Source organism: Puma concolor, chromosome A2 (assembly GCF_028749965.1).
Source record: "Puma concolor isolate L17-30 chromosome A2, mPumCon1.1.hap2, whole genome shotgun sequence".
NCBI lineage: Eukaryota > Metazoa > Chordata > Mammalia > Carnivora > Felidae > Puma > Puma concolor.
Window position 1 is genome coordinate 5,266,387 of NC_141668.1, and position 26,975 is coordinate 5,293,361.

At 38.9% G+C, this 26,975-nt stretch overlaps 1 protein-coding gene across 6 annotated transcripts in view; it reads left to right on the forward strand.

The window, feature by feature from the left end:
- Window positions 1-26,975, forward strand: part of KMT2C (lysine methyltransferase 2C) — a 288,984-nt gene that overhangs the window by 189,336 nt on the left and 72,673 nt on the right. For all 6 annotated transcript variants that reach the window (XM_086685695.1, XM_086685705.1, XM_086685722.1 and 3 more), the window contains 9 exons: window positions 5,499-5,618; window positions 7,853-7,969; window positions 15,349-15,450; window positions 15,616-15,720; window positions 21,551-21,732; window positions 21,983-22,147; window positions 23,172-23,281; window positions 23,757-23,822; window positions 24,781-24,993. In XM_086685695.1, coding sequence (XP_086541821.1) covers window positions 5,499-5,618; window positions 7,853-7,969; window positions 15,349-15,450; window positions 15,616-15,720; window positions 21,551-21,732; window positions 21,983-22,147; window positions 23,172-23,281; window positions 23,757-23,822; window positions 24,781-24,993 — 1,180 coding nt within the window. The remainder of the gene's footprint in view (window positions 1-5,498; window positions 5,619-7,852; window positions 7,970-15,348; window positions 15,451-15,615; window positions 15,721-21,550; window positions 21,733-21,982; window positions 22,148-23,171; window positions 23,282-23,756; window positions 23,823-24,780; window positions 24,994-26,975) is intronic.

Genomic DNA, 26,975 nt, shown 5'->3' on the forward strand with positions numbered 1-26,975 from the left:
CTTTTTTAAAATAGCAGACACCATTTCTGCTTTGTAAACACAAATCCTTTAGTAAGAAGCATTGCTGGTTTTTGTTTTTTTTTTAGGTTAAGAAAAGGCAGATGTGTAAGTCATATTGTCCAAATAGAGGTTCGGTTCCTGTTAAATGATTTCATATCCAGCTTTTAATTAAGATAAATTTGAATTTTGAAGCATCGCTTGATAATAGCATATATACGGTGGCATTTGCTTAAAGAAAATAAGTTACCCTGGATAGTTTTAGTTGTCCGTTCTCGGATACCTATAAAGTAAAACCTGTATTTCTGATACTTTGTCTTAGGACCTATTAAAGGTTTCATTAGTAAGTAGATATAGATATAGGTATATACTCATTCTTCATGGAGAATAGAAGATGCCGTATAGATGCCAAGAGTGGTTTCCCACCTACATTCTATTCTAAGTACTGTGCTGCCTTTTTAAAAAGTGACTTTGAAGAAGTATTTTGTATCGTTTGCATCAATTTTCACTGTAACTGATACTAGGAAAGATTGATTAATATAAATTCAGCATGAGCATTTCCATAGTACAGTTACTTGGATTCAGATCCTTCCTGCCATTGTCTGTATGAGACTAAGCACGTTGCCTTGAGAACTGTCTTGTTTCTTCATCCATAAAATTGCATCTTACGGCTGTTGTTGGAAGTTAACAGTAACACGTGTATGGCCCCTGGCAAGTGGTGGTGCTGCCCTGCTTTTTTTCCTGAATGGCAGAGTAATGCAGATATTCTGTGAAAATGGAGACTTGAGAAGGATATAATAATCATGTATTAAATGTACCTCTGGAAAACGAATCAGATTGACTCATGCTTACTTGTACTGCATTGTGGCAGTGAAATCAACTCTAGGCCTTGAGTGAGTCAAACGCCGGTCACGGTAAATCCGGCATGTAGTAGGTGTCTTCAGTTCAAAGCCACATAATGGCTGCCCAGATTTTAGAACTCAACAGCCTATTAATTATGCTGTGTGTGACATGTGCTGCCGTAGAGGAAGCCCAGGGCACCGTGGAAAAGCAGAGGAGGCGTGCGGGAACTCAACTCAGGCTTGCGTGCTGTGCGGGCGAAAATCCCAGAGACTCTGCTCTGAATCCCTGAAAGACTGTAGTTTTAGACCTAAAGCGTGTCTAGCCCTCTGGGGTGTCAGCATCCCTTTTCTCTTGGCTTCCTTGTGTCTGTTGTGGTATTTCTGAAGCCATTACCAAAACCATTACTAGCACCAGCCAGATTCACATTCTTGAATTATTGAAGGCTAACGCTGGTAACAGCTGTTTCTGTACTTTCATCGTATCTTATCAAATCACTATCAGGACTAAATTCCTTGTTCCATTTGATGTTGAACTCAGTTTTGTGTATGAGACTTAACTTATGTGAAAAGAATTCTGTAAGTCATAAAAACGAGTTGTTTGTTGCCGTGGCTGTAATGTACGCGAGTGAATGTATGTGCCAAAAAAAGATGACAAGCTTTGCCGGGTTTTCTGTGTCTCTTGCCGGTTGTCCTTTCTGCTCTCTCTTCATCATGTTCACTTTCTCTCATCCTTTAAACAGCAGTCCTGGTTTTGCATGGCGTGTTGGGTGAGGCTGGACCCGAGCAAGGATGAATTGGAAGTGTGAAGCCAGCCCAGGAGACCCCAAACCTCTGGCCCCTCTTGAAACTTCTTCAGTAGATTACGATACTCTTGGGCTCTAATTAGGACATTGATCCTATTTAACAGCCAGCAACAAGATTGGGCTTTTTATAACAGAAAGTTGACCTTAATAACCTATTCTCTACTTGCTGTTCTTGTTGCCATTTTCCTGTCCACAGTCCTTGTAACAGTTGTGTAATTTACTTGGTTGATACATTTACCTGAGAAATTGGCCTCGAGGCACAAAGAAGCTTACCTGATACCGACTTTGAACAGGTTTGGAGTCCAATAATTATTGTTAGACTCTAATTCAATCTCACCCAAGTAGTATTTTTTTTTAAGTTTCTATAGAATTTGGTAGCAAATGGCTTATCTTTAGCTCTCTTTAAAATGTAAAGTCTGCTAACATTTTGAGCCCTTTTGGTTTTCCTTCAGTTGGTAGTTTCAGAGTAACAGTGCAGTGGATAGATTGGTAACCTTTTTTTTTTTTTTTTTTTTTTAAGGAGGAAATCCAGGGTTGTAGGCTACATCTAATGGGGGGAATCAGGAATTAGTGTGTTTCATAGTACAATACTTATTGATGCATTTATGCATACAAAAAGAATAAATGTGCAATGGAAAAAATGGATGTTCAGTAAGCACTGAACTGAATGCTTACCATAGCAGTGTACAGAAAAAATGGTCTCTTCTCATCTAGCTTATAGTCCAATGGCAACAAATAAATACAAATGTAACAAGTGTACAGTCAAGTATAATGATGGTGTAAAACCATGTTTCCGTAGACGGGGGAGCTGACCTCCGAATTGTCTGTGTAAGTTCTTTTTCATCAAGCTGAGATGTGTAGGATAATTTATAACTAAAGTTGATAATTATAGCTGTATATTAGGTTTAAGGTCTAAAGAATATATTAGGTAATTTCTTCTTTGTCAAAACATCTAAGTATAATCATAATTTTTCTCCAGTTGCTATAAAATTGCGCACAATCTATCTTCCAAAGTCTTATGATAATATACTTATTAAAATTCATAATGTAATTACCCAAGCTTTTATTATATAAGTTCTTCATAGCAGTTGAATGGTTTTCTAATTATTCCTGAAATGGCATCCAAACATTCTTGATCTATGGAGCCCTTCATTTTCTTCATCCATGTTCCATGAAGTGTAAATGTTTTTAAAATGAGACACAATGTTGGCATCAAAGCTAACTTTTAAATTATGGTGAATAACATGTTATTTGAGAGTATGACTTTTTATGGTATGTTTTAAGAGCTGTCTCCTGATACGACATTAGATGATCCGCCGAGAGGAATTTTATACAGTAGGCAACTACCGTCAGAGAAAAACCATTGAAAACATTGAGAGAACTAAGTTTAGATATCTCTTGCCCCCACTATCACTAAATAATGAGAAACAACAAAACATATGGCCCCAAATTTCAGTCAGTGAGGAAAGGCACAGAGTGTTGTAAGGGAGGTGATGATGTCATGGAAATGCTGCCGAAAGTCCTCTCTGATGAGGAAATATCTGAGGCCATCCCTGAAGAATCCGAAGAAAAAGCCATCCGGTGGAGAGTTGGCCGTTGTTCTGAGTCGGTAGCCCTGTTATTGGCGAAGAGCTTGGCGTGTTTGAAGGAAACCAGGGAAGCTGGGGCATACCGATCGTGGCGGGGGGTGGGGTGGGGGTGGGGGGACGACACACAAGATGAGGTTGGAGAGAGGCAGTGAGAGAGACCATCACTTTAAGAGCACCGGGGAGCTGTTGGGAGGGTTTAAGACACGGTGGTGACTTGCTTGGTCAGATCGACAGCTTTGGAAAGTCCCTCTGGCCTCTGTGTAGAGGAGGACTTGAGGGAGGGGCAGGGTAGGGAGAATGGTGGAGAGCGGCAGGCTGGGTGAGAGCTGGTGGTGGCAGACAGGGCCGGGCCCCGGCAGTGGGAGGGCAGAGAAGCAGCGTGGGTGCAGACAAAACTGGAAGGTAGAAAGTGCTGAAGTCACGGATGGTTTGGATCGAAGGAGTGGCAGGGGAGAGTGATGGGGGAGAAGCACAGATCAGATGACTCCCAGGTTTCTGACCCGGGGGCTGGCATCCATTTCTGAAGATGGGGAAGATTGTGAGACGGTTCGGGGCACGGGAGAGACTGGAGACGTGCTCCACTTGAGAGTGTTGGTGCGACAGAATGGAAGTGCTAAGAAGGAAGTTGAGAGCCATGCTGCCGTCTTCAAGAGCACGTTGGAATCAGAAACGGAAGTTTGGGAGACAGCAACATGCCAAATGGTGGTTCTAGCCCTCATGAAAGATCACACCGTTTAGGAAGAGACACGGAGAGGAGAGGCGTCCCGGCCTTAGCCCTCGGGAAACACAGGCTTTGGAGGTCAGCGGGAGGAAGAACATGCACGGGGGACAGAAAGGTCAGCGAGGGAGCGGAGAGGAGCATTCACACACGTGCGGAGCGGAACCCAGCAGAGCTGTACGTAGGTGTGGACAGTTGGAGTAAAAGGAGAATAGAGACGTGACTTTTGGCGACGTAGCAGTTACCAGAGACCCTGATGCAGCCGGAAAGGAGACAGAGGTGTAGAGGCAAGTCGATTTGATGCGGAAAGCGAGGTAATTCACGTGTCAGTAAACTCAGCAGAGCCATTCACTGAGCTTGAGGGTAGGTTAATTAAAAGTGAGACAAGTGCCTCCCTTGTGTGGTTTTTCTCAAAATACTGTTAGTGCGTTAATTATCTGCTCCCCAAAGGGTAGTCAGGCTCTTCTTTGGTTGATTACTTAAATTCCTGGTGGTAGTTTTATGTGATTAATAGGCTACCGCTTGTTTGATAATATTCTAGAAACCTGGTAAGTAATGTGTTACTTAAGTTTGGGTCCTTTAATTGGTAAAAGTTACAGTGCGCATTATCGAATTACCTAATTCAAAATAGGTTCTTTATTGTTTGACATTTGTTTTGTGTTTTTCTTTAAAATGTTATCTTTGTGGAGTAGGCATTTTTTTATGCTAATGAGCGACTTCATCAGATTAGTTCAGGTTATTGCTGAATGTGGTTATTAAAAAGTAAAATGTCTTACTTTCATTTTAACTGTTTTAATAAGATACTGTTTCTTGTATAAATAATCAAGTATCTTAGGCATTTTAATTTGCAAATTTAGGACAATTTGCTTTAACATTTTTCACTGTACAAATTAGTCCCTTGGATGTAATGTAAGGATAATAGCCCTCTAAATAAAAATAAAAGCCAAAACCACAACTAGTGGTCACACTGGCAGGAAGAAGTCAGATGCTAGGATTATACTGGTATTTGCGTGTTAAGATGGCAACCTAATTTTCCACAATTTAAAGCGAATGTATCTGTTCATTTCTCATGTTCTGATTTTTTTTTTTTTTGCCTACTGGTTTGGTTGTTTATAGCCAAAGGTGTACATAACATCCTTTAAGGTTATTTCTCTTTCCCAGTAGAGTGATAGTTGTTAGAAGAAAATAATCCCTGAATAGTTTCTTATAGTGTTAATTCTTAGAATTTAACTGACTTTTATTTATATTTTGGTTCTATAGTTGAAGTTCATGAGTCAATGTCAATGTCATATAAACCTTAATTTCTAGTAGGTTTCATTGTGCTGATGTTTCAACCAGAATAAAATATTTAATGTAAATTGTAGCTGCAAACATTGAAGTAAAAAGTCACTGTAAGTGATAAGCTTATTTTCCCTACCTTGAAGCAATTTGTCCTAAATTTCCATACGTCTGCATTTGTTTCTGCTGTTCTAAAATTCCTCAGTTGCTGGCTTTGACCTTTTACGTTGCTGAGTTTTATACATCTATTTTCTCACCTGCCGTATCCTAGGGGGCTTGGAGTACCCATAATACAGTGAGCCCACCTTCCTGGTCCCCAGACATTTCAGAAGGTCGGGAAATTTTTAAACCCAGGCAGCTTCCTGGCAGTGCCATTTGGAGCATCAAAGTGGTAAATAAAATTGCATTTACATTCATGTATCATTTCTTTCTGGCTGGTTTCATCCAAGTAGAAGTTAAGAATTAAACCTTTCCTTTCTAGATAAATAGTTCAGATTACAGGGCCACTGTTTTAATCTAAAAATTTTAGTGTAAAGAATCAACATGCTTGCACTTAAAAAAATCTGGATTAGGAGGAAATTAAATTGCAATTTGACGTGACTGGTTTTAAGTGTGAATTTTTAATAACTGCTTTTTATGGTTGCTTCCTTTTATGTTGTAATTACCAGTGTTTCTGTGGGGGAAAATGCTTGTCACGTAGGCTATAAAGTAATTAAGGACTTGCTCATTCATGATAATCATAAAATTTTGTTGCTTAGAAAAGAACAAAAGCAAACTACATTAATCTATTGTGTGCTAATGGAGAAGAAATACCAGAATCGGAGCAGATTTCACTGTCTGCGTTAATAACCTCAAAATTATAGGGCCTCTTTTTCATGTCATTGATGGAGGACTCTCCTAGTTCTTGAAGTAAGTTATGTAGTCGGATGCATTTTAGAGGGTAAAAAATTAATGTGAAAAGTTAAAATACTATACCACCTAGAGAAGATAATTTTCTTCATCTTGTATATTTAATGTGATTCTGGAATTAGGCTGTTTAATTTAGACTAATCACGGAATTCAAAGGAGTTCTAGATTCCACTTTCTTATTTCTGTCACCATTAAAACTATTTTTCAACCCACTCTGATATCATGTAATGTGTCGAAAGTAGAGATAGTTGTTTGAAGACCATGAAAGATATTTTGACAGTTTTGTAGCAAATACCACAAATTTTCACCTGTATCTTTAGATGCTAGGGAAAAATAGATTGCTATAATCCTGATTTAATAATTGACTTAAAAAAATCTTTTATGCTTATCAACAAAACCATCCAATTCAGCCCTCCCTTAGCCCTTGTTCAAAGAAGCGCAAGAGATCTAAAGGCAGAGCAGCTTAAGATAACAAGGAGAGGCAGTTTGAAGTTGACTGTATTTATTAACACTGAAGGGAAAAAAATACCACCCCCCTTTTTGTTCACGTGTATCTGTTTTGTGCTTACAACATAACCATAAATTATCACCTTGGAAACTACGCAGCCAAATAGGTAATGAGTTCAGCATTTCAAACTACAGTACAAACGATATCAATTTAAAATGTGACATATTATTTAACGTTTTATGGAAAAAATATCAGGATGTTCCTATTTTAATACTTTTAAATATATATAATGTTGTAAGTATGTGTTGATGTCAGGCTTTTTCAGGTAGAATAAACAAGAAAACAACAATAACGAAAACAACCCTGGTATTTATTTGTGAAAATATCAAAGGGTTTAACCTGTTTTCCCATAGAGTATTTTTGTGTGTTAGGTAAAAATTCAGATCAGTTATTTTATTTACGTTTCAAGTGATTATTATCCGGATGAGTTAAAACAAACTTTTTACCTTGTTATCCGCTTTTGTCCTCTACATACTGTGGTAGAGTGAGGCCCCCTGTTCAGTTCATACAGACAGCTACGGAATAGTGAAATGGACAATTTTAATGGCAGGGAAAGGACTGCTGTGTGATTTCTGTGTGCAGAAATCAGCTGTGATGCAGTTTAGCAGTGGAGACTACTGGTTAACATTGCGGACGCTGGAGCCAGAGTTGCTAGCTCTGGACTTTTGACCAATTTGCTTTTAATCCCTCAGTGCTTTTATCTCTAAAATGGGGGTAATAAGACAGCACTGACCTTGTGAGACAGTGGGGAGCAAAAAGTGCTTAGAGCGGATGTGTAGTAAGGACTCCGTACATGCAGCTCTTCGAAGCTCTAGTGACTGAGAGAACCTTCAGCAAGACGGTCTTTCCTTATCCTTGCTCTCTATTGAATACCAATTGGATGGGGTTGTGGCTGTCGAGCCACCTAGGACTTAGGGTTAGGAGGTGGGGAAGTACTGCCAGAGTTTGCCGATGCAGACAGAGCATTCACGACAGACGCAGCGTCTGATTCTAAGGTTGTAGGCGTTGGATGCTTATATTTTTAAGTTGCATAATACGTGTTGAAAGATAAAAATAATAAGCCTGGTCTCTTAATATTTATCATCTGATCAGAATAAGAGCAAAGCAAGTATTTGTGTAGCCTTTAATAAAATGTTTTATCTCACGTTGGATTTTAAAATTCTTTGGGACTTTTGCAGAGGGCTGATTTTTCCTTGTCTGTTGTGTAGGGCCGTGGGTCAGGATTTCCGGGGAAGCGGAGACCTCGTGGTGCAGGACTGTCAGGACGAGGCGGCAGAGGCAGGTCAAAATTGAAAAGTGGAATCGGAGCAGTTGTGTTACCTGGGGTAAGTCTCACTTCCGTTACCTTTAAAAAAAAATTTTTTTTTTAATGTTGATTAGACAGAGACAGGGCAGGAGTTGGGGAGGGGCAGAGAGAGAGGGAGACACAGAATCCCAAGCAGGCTCCAGGCTCCAAGCTGTCAGCACAGAGCCCGACGCGGGGCTCGAACCCACGAACTGCGAGATCATGACCTAAGCCGAAGTCAGATGCTTAACTGACTGAGCCACCCAGGAGCCCCCCATTACCTTTGGTGCCATCCTTCATATGTTGACAGATTATGATAATATTTGTAAAATTATTAGTTTGTAAGAGTCACATGAATAAGCCAAAATTTTTATTTTACTCTATCCCTACTCTTTTTTTTTCCAACACCTCTGGTCAGGTTTTCTTTTTAAGTTTTCATTAATATTTTCCATCCTTTCTCTCTTTTTTTACCGTCCTCTTTGACTCTGATCCTTCTATGCCAACAGTTCCTAAAAACCTGTATGTAATATATTTGCTATTTGCTCCTTTATTTTTAATAAGAGCAAACTCCTGTTACATTACCGAGTTTATTTGAAAAACTTTATTATATTGGTGTTTTAAGTTTTTTATTGTAATGTGGCTTACAGAAGAAACTAGCAGTGTTGCAGATTAGCACATAACTCTAAAAATGTTGAAAATTTTATGAGTATCTTTGATATATTTTAAGATTTATAATTATTTGCTCCTTGGCATGTATATCAGGCTTTATTTAAATGTGGATTCAAGAAATTTATAATTGGCAAATAGTGGCAAATATTTCATGTAGTAACTTTACTATTTTACCAGAATCCTATTTTTAAAATTCTGATTGTTCTTTTACGTTCAGGAGACAAGCGGGTGGTTCGGTTTGTGCCACAGTTGGCGTAACTTCTGTTCACCTATTAAAGGATGTTATGCTTGCTTCCATTTTTTTTGGCTATTAAAAACAGAACTAAAAAAAACCCCAAAAAACAAAACTGCTATGAACTTTTATGCTTAAGTCTACACGTGGGTGTATGTGTTATTTTCCCATGAGTAAATATCTACAAATGGGATGGCCAGATATACGGTAGGTGCTGTATGCTTAGATTTTTGGGAAAACACTGCTTTTCAATTTTATGTGACATTTTATGTTTGCAAGAGTGTGTGAGATTCCTGCCAGAGCCTCCGTATACTTACCTGTACTTGGTATGGTTCGTCTTCTTTTTTAGGTGCTTATTTATATATTTCTTTGATACAGTCCCTCTTCAGATCTTTAGTTCATTTTAAAAATATGAAATTTTTTGACTTACTGAGTTTTGAGTTTTCTTTATTCTGTACACAAGTTCTTTACCATGTATATGATTTGCAAATATTTTCTTTATTTTGTGATTTGTCTTTTCATTTTCTTAGCTATTTGGAACAGCAAATGTTTTAAATTTTTTTTTTTCAACGTTTATTTATTTTTGGGACAGAGAGAGACAGAGCATGAATGGGGGAGGGGCAGAGAGAGAGGGAAACACAGAATCGGAAACAGGCTCCAGGCTCTGAGCCATCAGCCCAGAGCCCGACGCGGGGCTCGAACTCACGGACCGCGAGATCGTGACCTGGCTGAAGTCGGATGCTTAACCGACTGCGCCACCCAGGCGCCCCTCACTTCTTTTCTTTATTGCATTTGCTGTAACTTTCAATACAGTGTTAGGTAGAAGTGTTAAGATAACCTTGTCTTCTTTTTGAACTTGAGGAGAGAAAGCATTTAGTCTTGCATCATTGAGTATGCTGTTAGCTCTAGTTTTGTTTTATTTTTTTTTTTAATTTTTTTTTTTCAACGTTTATTTATTTTGGGGACAGAGAGACAGAGCATGAACGGGGGAGGGGCAGAGAGAGAGGGGGACACAGAATTGGAAACAGGCTCCAGGCTCTGAGCCATCAGCCCAGAGCCCGACGCGGGGCTCGAACTCACGGACCGCGAGATCGTGACCTGGCTGAAGTCGGTCGCTTAACCGACTGCGCCACCCAGGCGCCCCTGTTTTATTTTTTTAATAAACATCCTAAGTCAGTTTGAGGAAGCTCTTTTCTATTCCTAAGTTGCTGAAATGTTTTTCTTTTAACAGTGTAGATGTTGGGTTTTGTCAACATTTTTTCTACATTTACGGAAATGATCCTATGGCTTGTTTATTGATATGGTGAGTTATATTGATTGGCTTTTTTGTATGCTAAAGAAGTCTTGTCTTCGTGGGATAAATTCCACTTGGTCATGATGTTTTATCTTTTTCATATTATTGGATTCAAATGGCTAAAACTTTTAGACTTTTTATGTCTTCTGTTCATGGCAGTATTGGTTTATTTTCTTATAATTTCTTTGGTTTTGGTATTGGCATAAAGCTGGCTTCCTTGAGTGAATTGCGAAATAGAGTCTTCAGTTTTCTGGACAAGTTGTGTATTGGAAACATTCTTGTATTATTCATAGAGTCATCAGTGAAGCCATTTTGGCCTCGAGTTTTCTTTGTGACAAGATTTTTTTTAAAGTTTTTTTTTTTGAATCACCTGTGCTTACAATGACAAGTTCACTCCTTAATCCACATCACCTATGTCACCCATACCCTACCAAACTCCCCTCTGGTAACCATCAGTTCTGTATAGTTAAGAGTCTGTTTCTTAGTTTGTCTGTTTTGTTTTTTCCTCTTTGCTCATTTGTTTTATTTCTTAGATTCCACATATGAGTGAAATCATATGGGATTTGTCTTTCTCTGACTTATGTCACTCAGCATTACACTCTCTAGCTCCATCCATGTTGTTGCAAATGGCAGGATTTCATTCTTTTTTATGGCTGAATAATACTGGTGTGTGTGTGTGTGTGTGTGTGTGTGTGTGTGTGTGTGTGTGTGTGTGTGTGTATGTGTATTACATCTTTTCTTTTCTTTTTTTTTTTTTTTTTTTTTTTTTTTGGTTTTGAGATGGAGGGAGAGAGAGGGAGAATCCCAAGCAGGCTTTGCAATGTCAGTGCAGAGTTTATGGCAGAACTCAAATTCATGAACCTTGAGATCATGACCTGAGCCAAAATCAAGAGTCGGATACTTAACCGACTGAGCCACACAGGTGCCCCTATACTGCATCTTCGATCACATCTTCATCAATCGATGGACACTTGGGCTGCTTCCGTATCTTGGCTATTGTCAAAGCTGCAATAAACATAGGGGTGCGTGTATCCCTTTGAATTAGTATTCTTGTATTTTGGGGGCAAATACCCAGCAGTTTGGTTGCTGGATCATAGGGTAGTTCGATTTTTAACTTTTTGCAGAACCTCCATACTGTTTACTACAGTGGCTGCACCAGTTTGCATTCCCACTAACCATGCAGAAGGGTTCCTTTTTCTCCCCAACACCTATTGTTTCTTGTGTTTTTGGTTTTGACAGATTTGCATTTCCCTGATGGTAAGTGGTGATGAGCATCTTTTCACATGTCTATCTGGGTGACTTCTTTGTTCTGTGTTGGCTATCTGGGTGTCTTCTTTGGAAAAATGGCTGTTTGTGTCTTCTGCCTATTTTTTAATTGGATTGTCTTTTAGGTGTTGAATTGTATCAGTTTTTTATTTATTTTGGATACTAACTATTTATCAAATATGTCATTTGCAAATACATGTATCTTTTCCCATTCCATAGGTTGCCTTTTAGTTTTTGTTGATTGTTTCCTTTGGTGTGCAGAAGCTTTTTATTTTGGGGGAGCCTGCGTGGATTAGTGCGTTAATAAGCATCCAATTTTGGCTCAGGTCATGATCTCGCAGTTTGTGAATTTGAGCCCCACATCAGGCTCTGTACTGTCAGCTTAGAGCCTGGAGCCTGCTTCGGATTCTGGGTCTCCCTCTCTCTCTGCCCCTCCCCCACTCATGCTTGCACACGCGTGTGCGCGTGCGCGCTCTCTCTGTCTCTCAAAAACGAATAAACATTTTTTTTTAAAAATAGCTTTTTATTTGATGTAGCCCCATTAATTTATTGTTTCATTTGCCTCAAAGGGCCTGTCTAGAAAAATGTTGCTATGGTTGATGTCAGAGATACTACTGTCTATGCTCTTTTCTAAGATTTTTAAGGTTTCAGGTTCTAAATTTATATCCATGTTGAATTTATTTTTGTGTATTGTGTAAGAAAGTGGTACAGTTTAATTTTTTTGCATAGTGCTATCCAGTTTTCCCAATAAGATTTGTTGAAGAGGTTGCCTTTTTCTGTCATCATGGAAGATTTTTAACTACATATTCAATTTCTTTGGTAGGTATAGGGCTATTTAGTTAGGTTATCTATTTCTTCTTGTATGAATTTGTCTTTCAAAGAATTTGCCCATTTAAAGTAAGTTGACAGATCTATTGACCAGTTATCCTTTTAATATCTGTAGAATCTGTAGTGGTGTCACCTTCCTCATTCCCAGTATTGGTGATTTATGTCTTCTCTCTTTTTTCTTGATTGGTCTTGCTGCAGGTTTATCAATTTTATTGATTCTCAGCCAGCCTTTGCTTTCATTAATTTTTCTCTCTTTTTTTTTTTTTGTTTCCTTCTGTTTTCCATTCCATTGATTTCTACTCTGATCTTTACTGTTTTCTTCCTCTCACTTTGACTGTTTTGCTCTGTTTTTGGTTTGCTTTTTATGTTCCTGCTTAGAACCCACTTGTGAGGTTTAGGTTAGAGCTTTCTTTTTTCTTAAGCTTATATCTGTGGTCCAGGCAAATAAAACTGTCACCTTTAGGACAAATCAGACTAATATGTATATAGGCAGTACGTACTCTCTCAAAGATTGCCTTCTTAAGCCTTGTGGTAGGTTTTATATATCTAGTAGTTTAAAGGTCATGAAATAATGTATAAAAATAAAACAGTGGGTCATTAAGCTGCATGATACTGTTTTCCTTCTTACATGTACAATTGCTGTTTAAAAAAATCCTGATTTTTCAGCACTTAGCATTTAAATATGCTCTTTGGATCTGAGGGATATTGCAGCTTTCTATACAGATTTCATTTCTGATTCATTTCAGACTGGGAATACTATAGTCCATCCTTATTTTTTATTCCAAATAAAAGCATTCTCTGGTTAATTTTCCCTTTGAAAATAATAACATGTTATCATTTCTTTGAGCCTACTCACTGGGTATCATTCAATTATAAAACCTATTTTGTTTTCTGTTTTGGAAATGGGGACGTAAAAATGGATACTTTTAATTTCAGTATACTTTTGTTTACTATATTTTAGCTATTACCACAGTTATATATTTTAATATTCTCAATGTATTGTTAGTCTTGTGGGTAAATTACTGGTAACTTCACTTTTAGTGGACATTTAATTATTACTAATGGGATGATTATTTTACTTTAAGAGCCCTCTTGTTTGATTTGCTAAAATCTTAAATTGCTAATTTTGAGATACATATTGTTTAATATATTAAAAACAATTAAAACATACTGATCGATCAAAGTTATCTGTACCATCACTGCCTCTTTGGTCTTGATTTTCCTCCTTTTACCAGTTTCGTGAATTTACGTATTTGGTTGATCCATATGGAATTGCCAATCTTCAACCATTTTCTTTTTTTTTTTTTTTTTTAATTTTTTTTTCAACGTCTTTATTATTTATTTTTGGGACAGAGAGTGACAGAGCATGAACGGGGGAGGGGCAGAGAGAGAGGGAGACACAGAATCGGAAACAGGCTCCAGGCTCTGAGCCATCAGCCCAGAGCCCGACGCGGGGCTCGAACTCACGGAGCGCGAGATCGTGACCTGGCTGAAGTCGGACGCTTAACCGACTGCGCCACCCAGGCGCCCCTCTTCAACCATTTTCAATCTGGAAAAACAGCAATTTCTTATGATTCATCCTACTGTGTATATGTGCCAGTGGACCACATGCAATTACTTTGCATGGTGCCCTACCTCACATACTATTCTGCAGCTTATTTTTCCACTCAGCTGTGTGCCTGGTGGTTTGTTTATTTGTTTTTTGATGGAAATTCAAACAAATTTCTACCACTATTTTTTAAATGCTGCATAATTTTCCAGTTTGGATTTGCCGTGGTTTTAGTAGTTCGCTAGTGATGACTATATTTAGGTTGCCTACAGTTTTCCCTTATGGTGTAGTTTAGACTATAAATTGCTTTTGTGACTGATTCTATAATAAAACCGTAGTACTGTCCATTAAAATGGCTTTTAAACTTAATTTGCAATGAAAAATATAATGTTTAATATTAATATAATATTATGTAATATATGCCTCTATTTAGTCATTCTCTCAAGAACATTTCTCAAGAACAACACTATTACTTTTTATGTTGAATTTAACCAATGTGTTTCATGTCCTTCCATGCAAGAGGATCATATTGTAAAATTTTGGCATTGGCCAACCTGTTCTTTTCTTAAGCAACTAATTCAGAGCTTTTTTTCATGATAAGCATTCTGGAAATAATTCTTAAGCCAGTTGTACTTAGTTGATTTGGTGAAATTTAGCCAAGTTTTTAGACATGAATATCTTTGGTTGGTAATCCTTTGGCTAAGATGGAAATTTTGCTTATTTTGCTATTCAGAATAATAGTATTTTAAAGCAGTGCTGTCCAAAGGAAATATGTATTACATAAGCAATTTAAAACTTTATAGTAGCTACATTAAAAAAGGAGAGAGGGGAGCGCCTGGGTGGCTCAGTTCGTTAGGCCTCCTACTCTTGATTTTGGCTCAGGTCATGATCTCATGGTTCATGAGTTCCAGCCCCATGGCGGTCTGTGTGCAGATGATGCAGACCCTACTTGGGATTCTCTCTCTCCCTCTCTTTCTACCTCTCCCCTACTCGTTCTCTCTCTTTCTCTGTCTCAAAGTACACTTGAAAAAAAAAAAGCAGGAGAAATTTAATTTTAATGTATATCTTTTGAATTTATATCTGTTACCATTTCAACATGTAATATGTAAAATATACAAAATTAAATACAAGTTGTGTTTATATTCTTTTTTGTTGGATACTTCTGCTCACAGCACATCTCAGTTTTGACTAGCCAAATTGCTGGTTTTAAGAGTGACTAAAATAGAGGGGCACATATATGTATACACGTATATAGGTATATGCTCACAAGTAAGATACAGGGGTTTTTTGTATGTTTCTTGATGAAAACTTCTGGTTAATTAAGTCTTACTAAAGATAGTTTATGTTTTTTCATTGCTTCCTGATCCACGGGACTTGTAACTCTGAAGAGACCATTAGGTGACTAAAAAGCGTCCTGACTTCCACTTTTGCAGTCTTAACCTTGGCAATAATAATCTAACTCGGAATTGTTACCGCAGGCCTTGGCAAAAATCGTATTTTGAAAAGGAGTCTTCTGAACCTTTTCCACTAAACATACAAGTGATAAATGTGACTGCATTTTGTGTATTTTGCTTTTTATAGGTGTCTGCTGCAGATCTTTCGTCGAATAAGGATGAAGAAGAAAACTCTATGCATAATACAGTGGTGTTGTTTTCTAGCAGTGACAAGTTCACCTTGCATCAGGTTTGAACACTTACTGTCTTCTGCTTTCTCCTGTACATGCTGAAGTTGTCTAATGTTGAGCTGTAGAGCTTTATTAGCTACGAAGGTAATTTAAAAAATAAAATTCATATATTCTGAGCTTAGTCGCCAACCTAAATTATTACGTTCATGTGTTTTTAATTTCAGGATATGTGTGTAGTTTGTGGCAGCTTTGGCCAAGGAGCAGAGGGAAGATTACTTGCCTGCTCTCAGTGTGGTCAGTGTTACCATCCATACTGTGTCAGTATTAAGGTAAATATACTTAAATTTAAATCAGTTAAAAATGTATTGAAATTTGATGAGTATATCATGCTCTTTCCATTTTGTATAATTAATCAAGTGTTGTTTGCTAGGATTATTAGACATAAATAACTATATTTAAGTGCTTTAAATATTGCCTTTCAAGTGTTAACTCCTCTATACATCTGTGGTCTGAGGGGCACCTGGGTGGCTCAGTCGGGTAAGTGTCCGACTTCGGCTCAGGTCATGATCTCACGGTCCGTGGGTTCGAGCCCTGCATTGGGCTCTGTGCTGGAAGCTCAGAGCCTGGACCCTGCTTCAGATTCTGTGTCTCCCTCTCTCTCTGCCCCTCCGCCGCTCACACTCTGTCTCTGTCTCTCTCAAAAATAAACATCAAAAAAAGATTTATAAAAAATAAATCTGTGGTCTGAAATTATAGTGGTTATCCTGAAAAAATAAAAATAAAAAGGCATGCTTTTCAAAGATACTTTATCCTGCAGTTTGCTCAGGTGCGAGGTTTGGTTGATGCATTCTGTCTACTGACAATAAAGGTTGACCCCAAGCAGAAAACTGTATGAAAACCCATCATTCACCTGGTCTCTCCCCATGTTCCTTCTTAGCCCTCATCCATATAGGAAAAGACATTTTCTGTTAGGCTTCTTGGATCAGTGGGTTGGTTTTTTTAAATCCGTTTTGGAGCAATTTTGGCCATCTCTTGGTATTTCTTTTTCTGTTCCCCTTTTGCCCTTCTGGAGTCTCAGTCGTGTGTGCACAGAATTGTAGGATATAGTCCCAGATCGCTTTCACTTTCTTGATATTTTTCCAGTTTTTCTTTCTGCCCTTTAGCTTATTCCCCAAAGTCACTTTTATTATGCAGTATCTAATCTATTTTTTAAAATATAATTTATTGTTAAGTTGGCTAACATACAGGGTGTAAAGGGTGCTCTTGGTTTTTGGGGATAGATTCCCTTTCTAATCTATTTTTAAGCACATCCAGGGATTTTTCATGGAGATGATTGTATTTTTTAATCTTAGTTTTATTTTATAGTTTAAGTTATCTCATAGTTTAAAATGTTTTCTTGAGTTTTTTCTTTCAAGTCATCGTATATACAGATGATTGTTTGCTAATTCTGTCATGTCTGACATTTCTCATTAGTATTACTTATTATGACCAATATTAGCTTACCTTTCCCCTTATGAGGATGTAGTTTTGTTTTTAATTTAGTAATTTTTGATTATGGCAGTTGTGTATTTTGCTTATATTGTTGGGAATTTGGGTTTTGTTCCTATAAGAAGTAAGGAGTTTTTGTTTTGGCAGGAAGTTATTGCGGACAGTCGAACCTTCTGAAACTTCTCTAGCCTTTCTGGGATAGGCCTCGAGAACCTTCACTTTGAGGTGGCTCTTCTTAGACTTTTTGGTCTTAGAACCATTAACAGTCTTGAAAATTATTAAGGACCACATAGAGTTTTTGTTTATGAGGGTAATAATGATTGAATATTTACCATTTTAGAAGTTAACTAGGAATACTTTAAAACACAAAAATATTCAAGCATGTTTGTTACGATGTCATGTAATGAGGTTTTATATTTTACATATCACATAGCCTCTGTAAAACATCACTATAAGTTGGGGCGCCTGGATGGCTCAGTTGGTTGAGTATCTGACTTCGGCTCGGGTCATGATCCCGCAGCTCATGGGTTCGAGCCCCGTGTCGGGCTCTGTGCTGACAGCTCAGAGCCTGGAGCCTGCTTCGGATTCTGTGGCTCCCTCTCGCTGCCCCTTCCCTGCTCATGCTCTGTCTCTTAATAATGAATAAATGTTAAAAAAAATTTTTTTAAACATCACTATAAGTGGATTAAAGTGAAAAAAGCAAGTAACATGTCAGTGTTATTATGAAAATAGTTTTGACCTCACAGACCCCTGAGGGTTTCCTAGGTCACACTTTAGTAACTGCTTTTCTAGCACTAGTTTAGTCTGATACGTGAGACATGGCCTTTTTGACATCTCTGCGGAATTCCCCTCATGTCCCTGCCCCCCCCCCCCCGGGCGGCTCCCTATGACCTCCTTCACCAGTGTCTCTTTACTCCGACTGGTTGAGATTCAGATGTCTTCAGCCTTGTATTAACTCTTGTAAAGGTCCAGCTTGCAAATTCCCAGTAGCCATTCTTGGTCCTGGCTGTGTGTCCTTGTTTGACCTCCTACAAATGCAGCTTGGTGTTCAGCCAAAGACTTGAGGGAAATTCTGTGTGGATTTCTGGAGCTCTTTTTCTTTATTGCTCCTTCCTTTCCAGGACCCTGTCTTGCAAATTGCAACTGCCTCAACCTCCGAGATCTCCACCATGTGTCCTCAACTCAGCGAGACCCTGATGCCTTGTGGGTTTCTCCCTCTCGGCGCAGCATTCCGGAAAATGTCTGTGGACAGAATATTGTAGGACCGACCTCACTTGTTTCCCTCTTCTCAGAAACCACAGTCCTGTTCTGCCTTTTGCTCAGTATCTGAAACAAGTGTTTCCTACATTGTGTCCGTTTTCTAGTATCTTATGAAGGGAGAAGGGTCTTGTCCCAGTTACTCCATCATAGTTGACTCAAATATTCTTGTAGACTCTTAAAATGTCTTTCACAATTTTCTACATGGTACCATGAATGGAGCCCTGGTAATACCTTTCTTGAAAGAACTTTTGAAAATAAACACTAGCCATGTCAGTAGGAGAGAAAGAGAGTTGATGTTAGAGCTCAGCGGTCTATACAGGGAGTGGGAAGTGTGGAATTTCAACAGGGAGAGACAGTTGAGGCATCAGAGTGCTGCAGCGGGCACGTCAACTGGGTTCGGGTGAGGTCTGGACTGCCTGACCTGAGCGGTGTGAATGCTGGTGGGCGTGGTAACCACACCTTAGCTTTGAGTGAGCAGAGCTGAGCAGCTCGAGAATTTGGCTGTAAAGGGCCACAGGGTAGGTGTCTGTGAGACAGGAAAACGTGTAGGAATGAAGAGACGTTATTTTGAAAGTTTCTACTGTTAATAGCTTGGATCTGTCTCCCACTTGATCTCACTGTTCTTCTGAGCCAGGGGTTGGTCAGTTACATCACACAGGCCACCTGTGGCCCATTGCTTCTTTTTGTAAATGAAATTTTATTGAAATATAGCTGTGTTCTTTCATTTACATACGTCTCTTGTGGGCTTTGCCCTGCAGTGGCACTGTTGTGTAGTTTACAGGCCACACGGCCCACAAAGTTTAGAGTATTTACATCTGACCCTTTACAAAAAAAGTTTGCCGGTAACTGCTCTAAGCCATCCTGCTCTTCCTGCCCAAAGCTCTTTTCTCCATTTGGGTAAATAATATAACTTGATAACCTATTATATAATATAATCTATATATAATATAATATAATGTATATAATTATTATAATGTATATAATTACATATATTGTATAGTCTAATATAATATAATCTTAATAATCTGTGACTAATTTAAAAGAATCAGTAGGCTAATCGAAGTAATAAATACACATGCTTGCAGATCAAATAGCTTTCAAAGACTTTTGATGACTGGCCGGCCCCTGTCCTATTCTGCCTCCACACTTGAGTCCTTGCCCCCAGGCAGCCACTTTTCATCTTCTCCTAGTTACGTCAATAACTCTAAGTGCTGGTGCTTCTGCTGTATCTGTGCTAGGTTTTGTTGACTTTCTGCTGTGAATAAATAAATGCTGATTTAGCCCTTAAAATATACCCCCTATACTCCCCAACACCCTCCCAGTGTTTTCGTTGTTTCACTACATTTAGTTAATAAACGTGTTCAGTGGAGATCTAGAAAGTGTACCATACCGACTTTGGCTCAGGTCACTATCTTGCAGTCTGTGAGTTCGAGCCCCACGTCAGGCTCTGTGCTGACAGCTCAGAGCCTGGAGCTTGCTTCAGGTTCTGTGTCTCCTCTCTGTGCCCCTCCCCTGCTTGCACTCTGTCTCTACGATGAGTAAAAACATTAAAAAGTGTACTATGGCTTTGTCTTTCATGGAGTTTTTAATAGCAAAAAAAATAATGATTCATGATTCTGCTTTAGTTTTTGTTGTTTGTTTTTACCTACTGTAGGAACATGATTTATATCAAATTATTTTGGCAAGTAACTTTTTCTGGAAAAAGTTGTACCCCTTTACGGCACTCCCCTTTGCTCTCTCCTCCTCTGTGCTGGTAATTTCTAGGTCTGTTGCTGAGCTCTCCTTCTTCAACTTCCCTGAGCTGAAGTCCTTTGTGTGTTCATTGTTCTCTGCATCCCATCATCCCATGTCTTCCTTGTTCTTGGTATAACTCTAACTTTTTCCTCATATGTCCAAGTAACTCTGTTCGAAGAGACATTTGGAAGCTGAAGTTTGAGTCTTTGTATCCCTGACAGGTCTACTTTTACACTTAATTGCTCGGTTACTTGCTTGTGTCTTGAAAATTATATTCCTATAGAATTGGAAGCTATTACTCTGTTGTATCCAGAATTGGACAATTTGATGCCATTTTGGTAGTTGTTCTTTATTTAGCTCTTTTATTTTCCTTTCAGGTAGCTTTTAGACTTCCTTATTCCTCATGATCTGAATTTTTATTCTGTATCGTGACTTATTGCCATTTCATTTTAACACAAGTACTTTGTGTCCTATCTATAGATTCTAGTTTTTTGAGACCTTTCATTTGGTTCCAGATTCATAATCTTACATGATGTGGTTGGTTTGTGGAGTTTATCAGAAATATAGAAATTTTAGGGGCGCCTGGGTGGCTCAGTCGGTTAAGTGTCCAACTTCGGCTCAGGTCATGATCTCACTGTTCATGAGTTCGAGCCCTGCATCGGGTTCTCTGCTGTCAGCTTGGAGCCTGCTTCTGATCCTCTGTGTTCCCCCCCCCCCCCCCTTTGCCCCTCCCCTGCTCATGCACATGCGTGCACTCTCTCTTTCTGTCAAAAATAAATAAACATTAAAAAAATGTATAGAGACTTTCAAACTTTGCTGCTAACTTAGACCCTGTGCCAGAGGAGAATCTACAGAGGAGTGATGAACTTCAGAAGTCCTAGCTTCACAGCTGAAACTCCTCCAAGATCATGAAATGTCCTTGGGACATATTTTCTTAGGAACTCATGTTTTAGTTTAATGTGTTAGATTTTTAAACATTGTTTGTTTTAAGTTTATTTATTTTGAGAGAGAGAGAGAGGGAGAGAGAGCATGCATGCACACACGTACACAGGCACGTAAGCCAGCACGGTAGGGGCAGAGAATGAGGGAGAGAATCTCAAGCAGCCCCCATGCTCAGCATGGAGCCCAATGTGTGGGGCTCAGTCCCACAGACTGTAAGGCCATGACCTGAGCCAAAATCAAGAGTTGTACACTTAACTGACTGAGCCACCCAGGCGCCCCTAAATATTGACTTTAATATACAAATCCTTTTGCAATGTACATGAGTTTCAGAAGTATGAATTCATGAAATGTCATAGATAGAAACTATGCCAATACATTTTCAAAACCTAAATTAACAGTTAAGGGGCAATTTACTTGATTTCTTCAGTATCTAGTCACTACATCAATAAAGTGGACATAAATCCACAGCACAAGGTAGTTATGTGGTCTTAAAAAAAGTCATTAAAATAGGTACCGTTTTCTGTTGTTCTGTCTAGCAGATAGACTTGTGAAAGCACATGAATGCGCCCACCCCGGGATTGGGCCACTGTTGGTGCTCATACGTGTTACTTGCTTGCCTCTTACCTGCTTCTTGGGACATGAGCACCACATAGTCGTTTATGTGGCACATGTGCTCATACAAAATGAGGTGTGTGTTAATGTATAAATCACCAGGATTGGTTGTGTCTTTTATAGATCACTAAAGTGGTTCTTAGCAAAGGTTGGAGGTGCCTCGAGTGCACTGTGTGCGAGGCGTGTGGGAAGGCCACTGACCCCGGAAGACTCCTGCTGTGTGATGACTGTGACATAAGCTACCATACCTACTGCCTCGACCCTCCTCTGCAGACCGTGCCCAAAGGAGGCTGGAAGTGCAAATGGTACTCTAGGATTTACCCTTCCCTCCTTGGCCTTGCAAGTGCAGAATGTTTCCACATCAGTTTTTGAAAATTAGCCACATGCACTTACGTGCGTAATACGTGTTTGCTATGATAGATAGCACACCGCTTCTCAGAAAAATTTTCAGATGTGCGTTAAATGATTTCCCCCCATTCTGTTCTTGTATAGCTTCTTGAATTACAGTAACTAAGTAAATAAACCGGAGACTTGTTGGGGGGGATTGGATTGCAGGTGTGTGTGGTGCAGACACTGTGGGGCAACGTCTGCAGGCCTGAGATGTGAATGGCAAAACAATTACACACAGTGTGCTCCCTGTGCAAGCTTGTCTTCCTGCCCTGTCTGCTATCGGAACTATCGAGAAGAAGATCTTATTCTGCAATGTAGACAATGTGACAGGTATCATGCTGCTTTTTAAAACTTTTACTCTTTTTTGCAAGCTTTTCTCTTTTAAATGTAGCAAAAGGAAGTTGGAAAACAACTTTCTTCGATCTTAAATTTAAGAAACAAGACCTTTTTTTACTTGCCAGAGTTTTTGTCAGCTAGAAACTACAGAAGTTTCCTGTTTTGTATCCACAACTCCAGACTAAGGTTTTTAACTTGGGGCTTTTAAGGGTTTATGAATCCCTTGAAATTAGATGCAGAATTAATTGCCTGCATATATCCATTTTTCTGTGGAGGGTTTCTGAATCTTTGAGGATTCTACAAATGATCTGACAGATTTTATTTTCCTCAAACTACTTTTTTTTTTTTTTTAAGCTCTGGATAGTAAATGTCTAGATATTGGGTACCCGTTCCCACCCTCTCCAAGTAGTATGTGTACAGCTTCAAAATCAAGAACGCTTTCTTTGTTTTCAGTGGTGTATTATTGTGCTCTGGTAATAGTTGCACTGTACGTGTGATATTAGTATTATTTCATCAGTAGTACAGGATTCTCAGTACTCGCTGCCCACTAATTTGTTCAAAGGCAAGACAACTCCTTTTGTTCCTAGTTAATAGCCAGCCTCAAACACGAGAGCTGTATCTGCCCACAGAACATGCGTCCCAGGAGCACGTACACACCACACTGTTCGCAGTCTTCTGAATTCCTTCATACTTGCCCGGACTAGCTTCCTTCTCTCTCCGCTGTGTTCAGTGTATGATCAGAAAACAGTTATGCTGTCCTCGTCATCCACTGTCCTTTTGCTTCCTTCCCAGTATTTGGTCTCATTCCTTTTTCTTCTTCAAAGCTCCAGAAGTTTTGGTGGGTCCGTGGGCACGGTTAGGAGAAAGGGCAACGTGGGCAGGATCGGAGGAATGTGTGAGGCTTAGGGCTTTAAATGCGGCAGCTGTCCACTCCTGTGGTTGTTTTTAAAAGGAAGCCATTCTCTGTGCATTTCTGTTTCTTTCTTTCTTTTTAAATGTTCAAATATGGTCTTTTTAGATGGATGCATGCGGTTTGTCAGAACTTAAATACTGAAGAGGAAGTGGAAAATGTAGCCGACATTGGGTTTGATTGTAGCATGTGCAGACCCTATATGCCTACGTCACATGGTAAGAAAATAACGTGAACGGCGGGTCTGTGCTCCTACACCTCACTGGCACCTTGCTGTCTTTTTGTGAAACAGTTATTTGGACAAGTATTTTATGGAAAATAAGTTATTTTTAGTTATAAATGAACTCTTATGCTCCCAACTTAATGTATTAAAACAATTTGCTTGCATAAAGAAAAGGAACTAAGCATATATTATGGATATAAAACGTCATTTCACTTTCATGCCTCGCAATCTTGCAGTTACTGGCATGTGTAGAAATCCAGTATGTTGCCTCGTATCTTGGCCATTTTTCCCTCCATGATGTGTGTTTCCTTTACTACTTGTCCTTGTTTTTAAAGACAGCCTTTAACTCGATTTAGTGTTTAAGTGTTTATTTCAGTAAAATGGGTAAAGGAATAGAAAATTTAGTTATGTGTAAGTCTTTGTATACTTTGCTTTTTCTGAAAAAATGACACGAATTGTTTTCATTTCAGTGCCTTCCTCAGACGGCTGCGAATCTTCACTTGTAGCACAGATTGTCACGAAAGTGAAAGAGCTAGGTAAAGTCCGAAATGCTGTTCCTTACACAGGGCGTGTAAATGCTTAGTTACTGAGGTATCTGACTCCACATGTTCCGTGCCTTTATCCTATGAGTGTTCATTCTGAATCCCCCGATGTCGGGTATCATTCCTGTCATTGATATGTATAAAGTGTTCATCTTATCCAGCTTTGGTGGGACACTGTTCCTATAAATCTTAGCCAATTGGCAGTGAAACAACCACCCTTAAAGTAATCATCAACTCTGTACTTGCTTTGGTTTCATTGATATATTACTGTGCTTAGTAATGAATTAGAAGAAAGGTTCTAGTTAGCAAACAGGGATTTTTTTTTTTTTTTTTTTTTTTTTTGGAATTAATGCAATCTGTTTTTTTCTGAAATGGATCAGCTAGAGAGGTATCTTAATAGGATAGTTTTAAACTGTTGTTCTTTTTTCTAACAGTATTTGATATTGGATGCTAAAACATTTGAGTAGTATAGAAATTGTAATAAATAGCAATTTTGTACATTTAAAAATGTGCAGGATTTCTACTTACTTACTGCCTCTCCCTGACAGTGATTATATTGATACTTTGCTTTCTAGATGGGTTTCTGTTATATAAATTGATCTCCCTCTTTCAGTCTGAAAAGATATTCCAGGAAAACGGTCATAGTTGAATAGCTGAAGCATTGCTTTTAGCTTCATTGCTTTCTTTCTAAATCCTTATTTTGATAATTGAGAAAAAATGCCGGGAAGATCATTTTTTAAAACCTTACAACTTCTCTGCTTAAAATCCAAAGAAGTTCAACCAATTATTTTTCGTTTTAATTGAGTACTGTTAATTATTTGTGCATTTCATAGATAATTGCTTTATAGTAGTCACATTCCCTTCACATGGGTATTTTGGAACAGTAATCAACTTAGCAGTGAAAATTAAAATGAGAGTTTTGATTTGTATCCTTGGGATATTGTAATTTTAGATCCACCCAAGACATACACCCAGGATGGTGTGTGTTTGACTGAATCAGGGATGACTCAGTTACAGAGCCTCACAGTTACAGTTCCACGAAGAAAACGGTCCAAACCAAAGTTGAAGTTGAAGATTATAAACCAGAATAGTGTGGCTGTCCTTCAGACCCCTCCGGACATCCAATCAGAGCATTCAAGGGATGGAGAAATGGATGATAGTCGAGGTAATACTAACTTATTTTCCATTGAATATGTTCACAAGAATTAAAGTACATAAAATATCTTCCAAAATATATATGTTTTATCTCAGGGTAAATTCTACTGACTTAGGTAACCCTTGATGTGACCCTTGGCCTTTCTAAGTGAGTTGTCTTCTTGGGCTTTTCCGATTCTCTTCCTTTCACATGTCCTCTAGAGCAGACTGTCTTACATTATAGAAATCTCCAGGAATACCATTTTTTTTGAGGATCACAGATGGGAAAATTCAGAGGATGCGACTCTAGTTTGCAAGGTAGCAGCTTAAACCTCAGATGCTGTGAGCTCAGATACCATGGCTAAGTTAAAGTAGCCTTGACCCATGGGTTTCTACCTGGAAAAACCATTATTAATGTTCAAGTGTAAATTTATGTTCACAGATGTTCATCATAAACTTCTCTGTTGATGAACATCTTCTCGATCCCAGTAGATATAAAGGATTTTCTAGCTGAATCCTTGAGATGACAGAATAATTTTAGTAGTGTGCAATTCAATAGGGGTTATATTTTTGCTTATCTGAAGATCACCACAGGCTTATTTCTTTTTTGATTGGTTATCTCTTTTCTACTGAGAAATAAATAATTACCTTTGCTCTATCATATCATGTTATTCAGTATTTACTGAATGCCTACTCTGTGCTGGATATTGGAAGTCATGTCAATGAACAAAGCAGATAGAATTCTCCACTCCTAAAACTCACTTTTTAATATTAGGAGAAAAGACCATTTTAAAATACGTAACATAGGAGTGCCTGGGTGGCTCAGTTAGTCTGACTCTTGATCTCAGCTCGGGTCTTTTTAATTTTTTTAATGTTCAGTTTTGAGAGAGAGGGAGGGAGGGAGACACAGAATCCGAAGCAGGCTCTAGGCTCCGAGTTGTCATTATAGAGCCTGACATGGGGCTCAAACTCACAAACCACGAGGTTATGATCTGAGCTAAAGTCAGATGCTTAACCGACAAGCCACTCAGGCGCTCCTCAGCTCGGGTCGTGATGCTTGGGGTCCTGGGGTGGTTCAAGCTCTGCGTTGGGCTCTGTGATCGTCATGGAGCCTACTCAAAAAATATATACATGCGTGTGTGCGTGCATGTGTGTGTGTATCTCATAATAAACGAGTTATTAAAATGTGTTTGGCAAGTGCTGTAGAAAGCTAGCATTGGAATAAGAGGAATTGGTAGTGCATATGGTGACGTGAGGCATCAGATGAACTGAAAGCAGTATTTGAGCACACTTTAAAGAGGCAAGTGGGCTACTTGATTACCTGAGGGAAGAGCATCCCAGATGGCGAGAAAGCTATTGCACAGGCCGAGAGTAGGAGTGTGCCTAGCATGTTTGAGGAATGTGAAGACCAGTGTGTCCAGCAGTGAACAAAGGCGACAGTAGGAGGTGATGAGATCAGAAGTCTAGCTATATTACAAAGATGTAATCATCAGGACAGTATGGCATTGGCACAAAACAGACACATAGACCAATGCAACAGAATAGAGAACCGAGAAATGGAAACGGGACAGAGACCTGCAAAAGAATGAATCTGGACCACTTTCTTAAACCAGACACAAAAATAAATCCAAAATGGATGAAAGACCTAAATGTGAGACAGGAAGCCATCAGAATCCTCGAGGAGAAAACAGGCAGCAACTCTCTGATGTTGGCTGCAGCAGCTTCTTACTTGACACATCATCGGAGGCAAGGGAAACAAAAACAAAAATGAACTACTGGGATCTTATCAAGATAAAAAGCTTCTGCACAGTGAAGGAAACAATCAGCAAAATTAAAAGACAAGTCACACAATGGGAGAAGATATTTGCAAATGACAGATAAAGAGTTAGTATCCAAAATCTATAAAGAACTTATCAAACTTAACACCCAGAAAAACAAATAATCCAGTGAAGAAATGGGCAGAAAACGTGAATAGACACTTTTCCAAAGAAGACATCTAGTTGGCTAATAGAT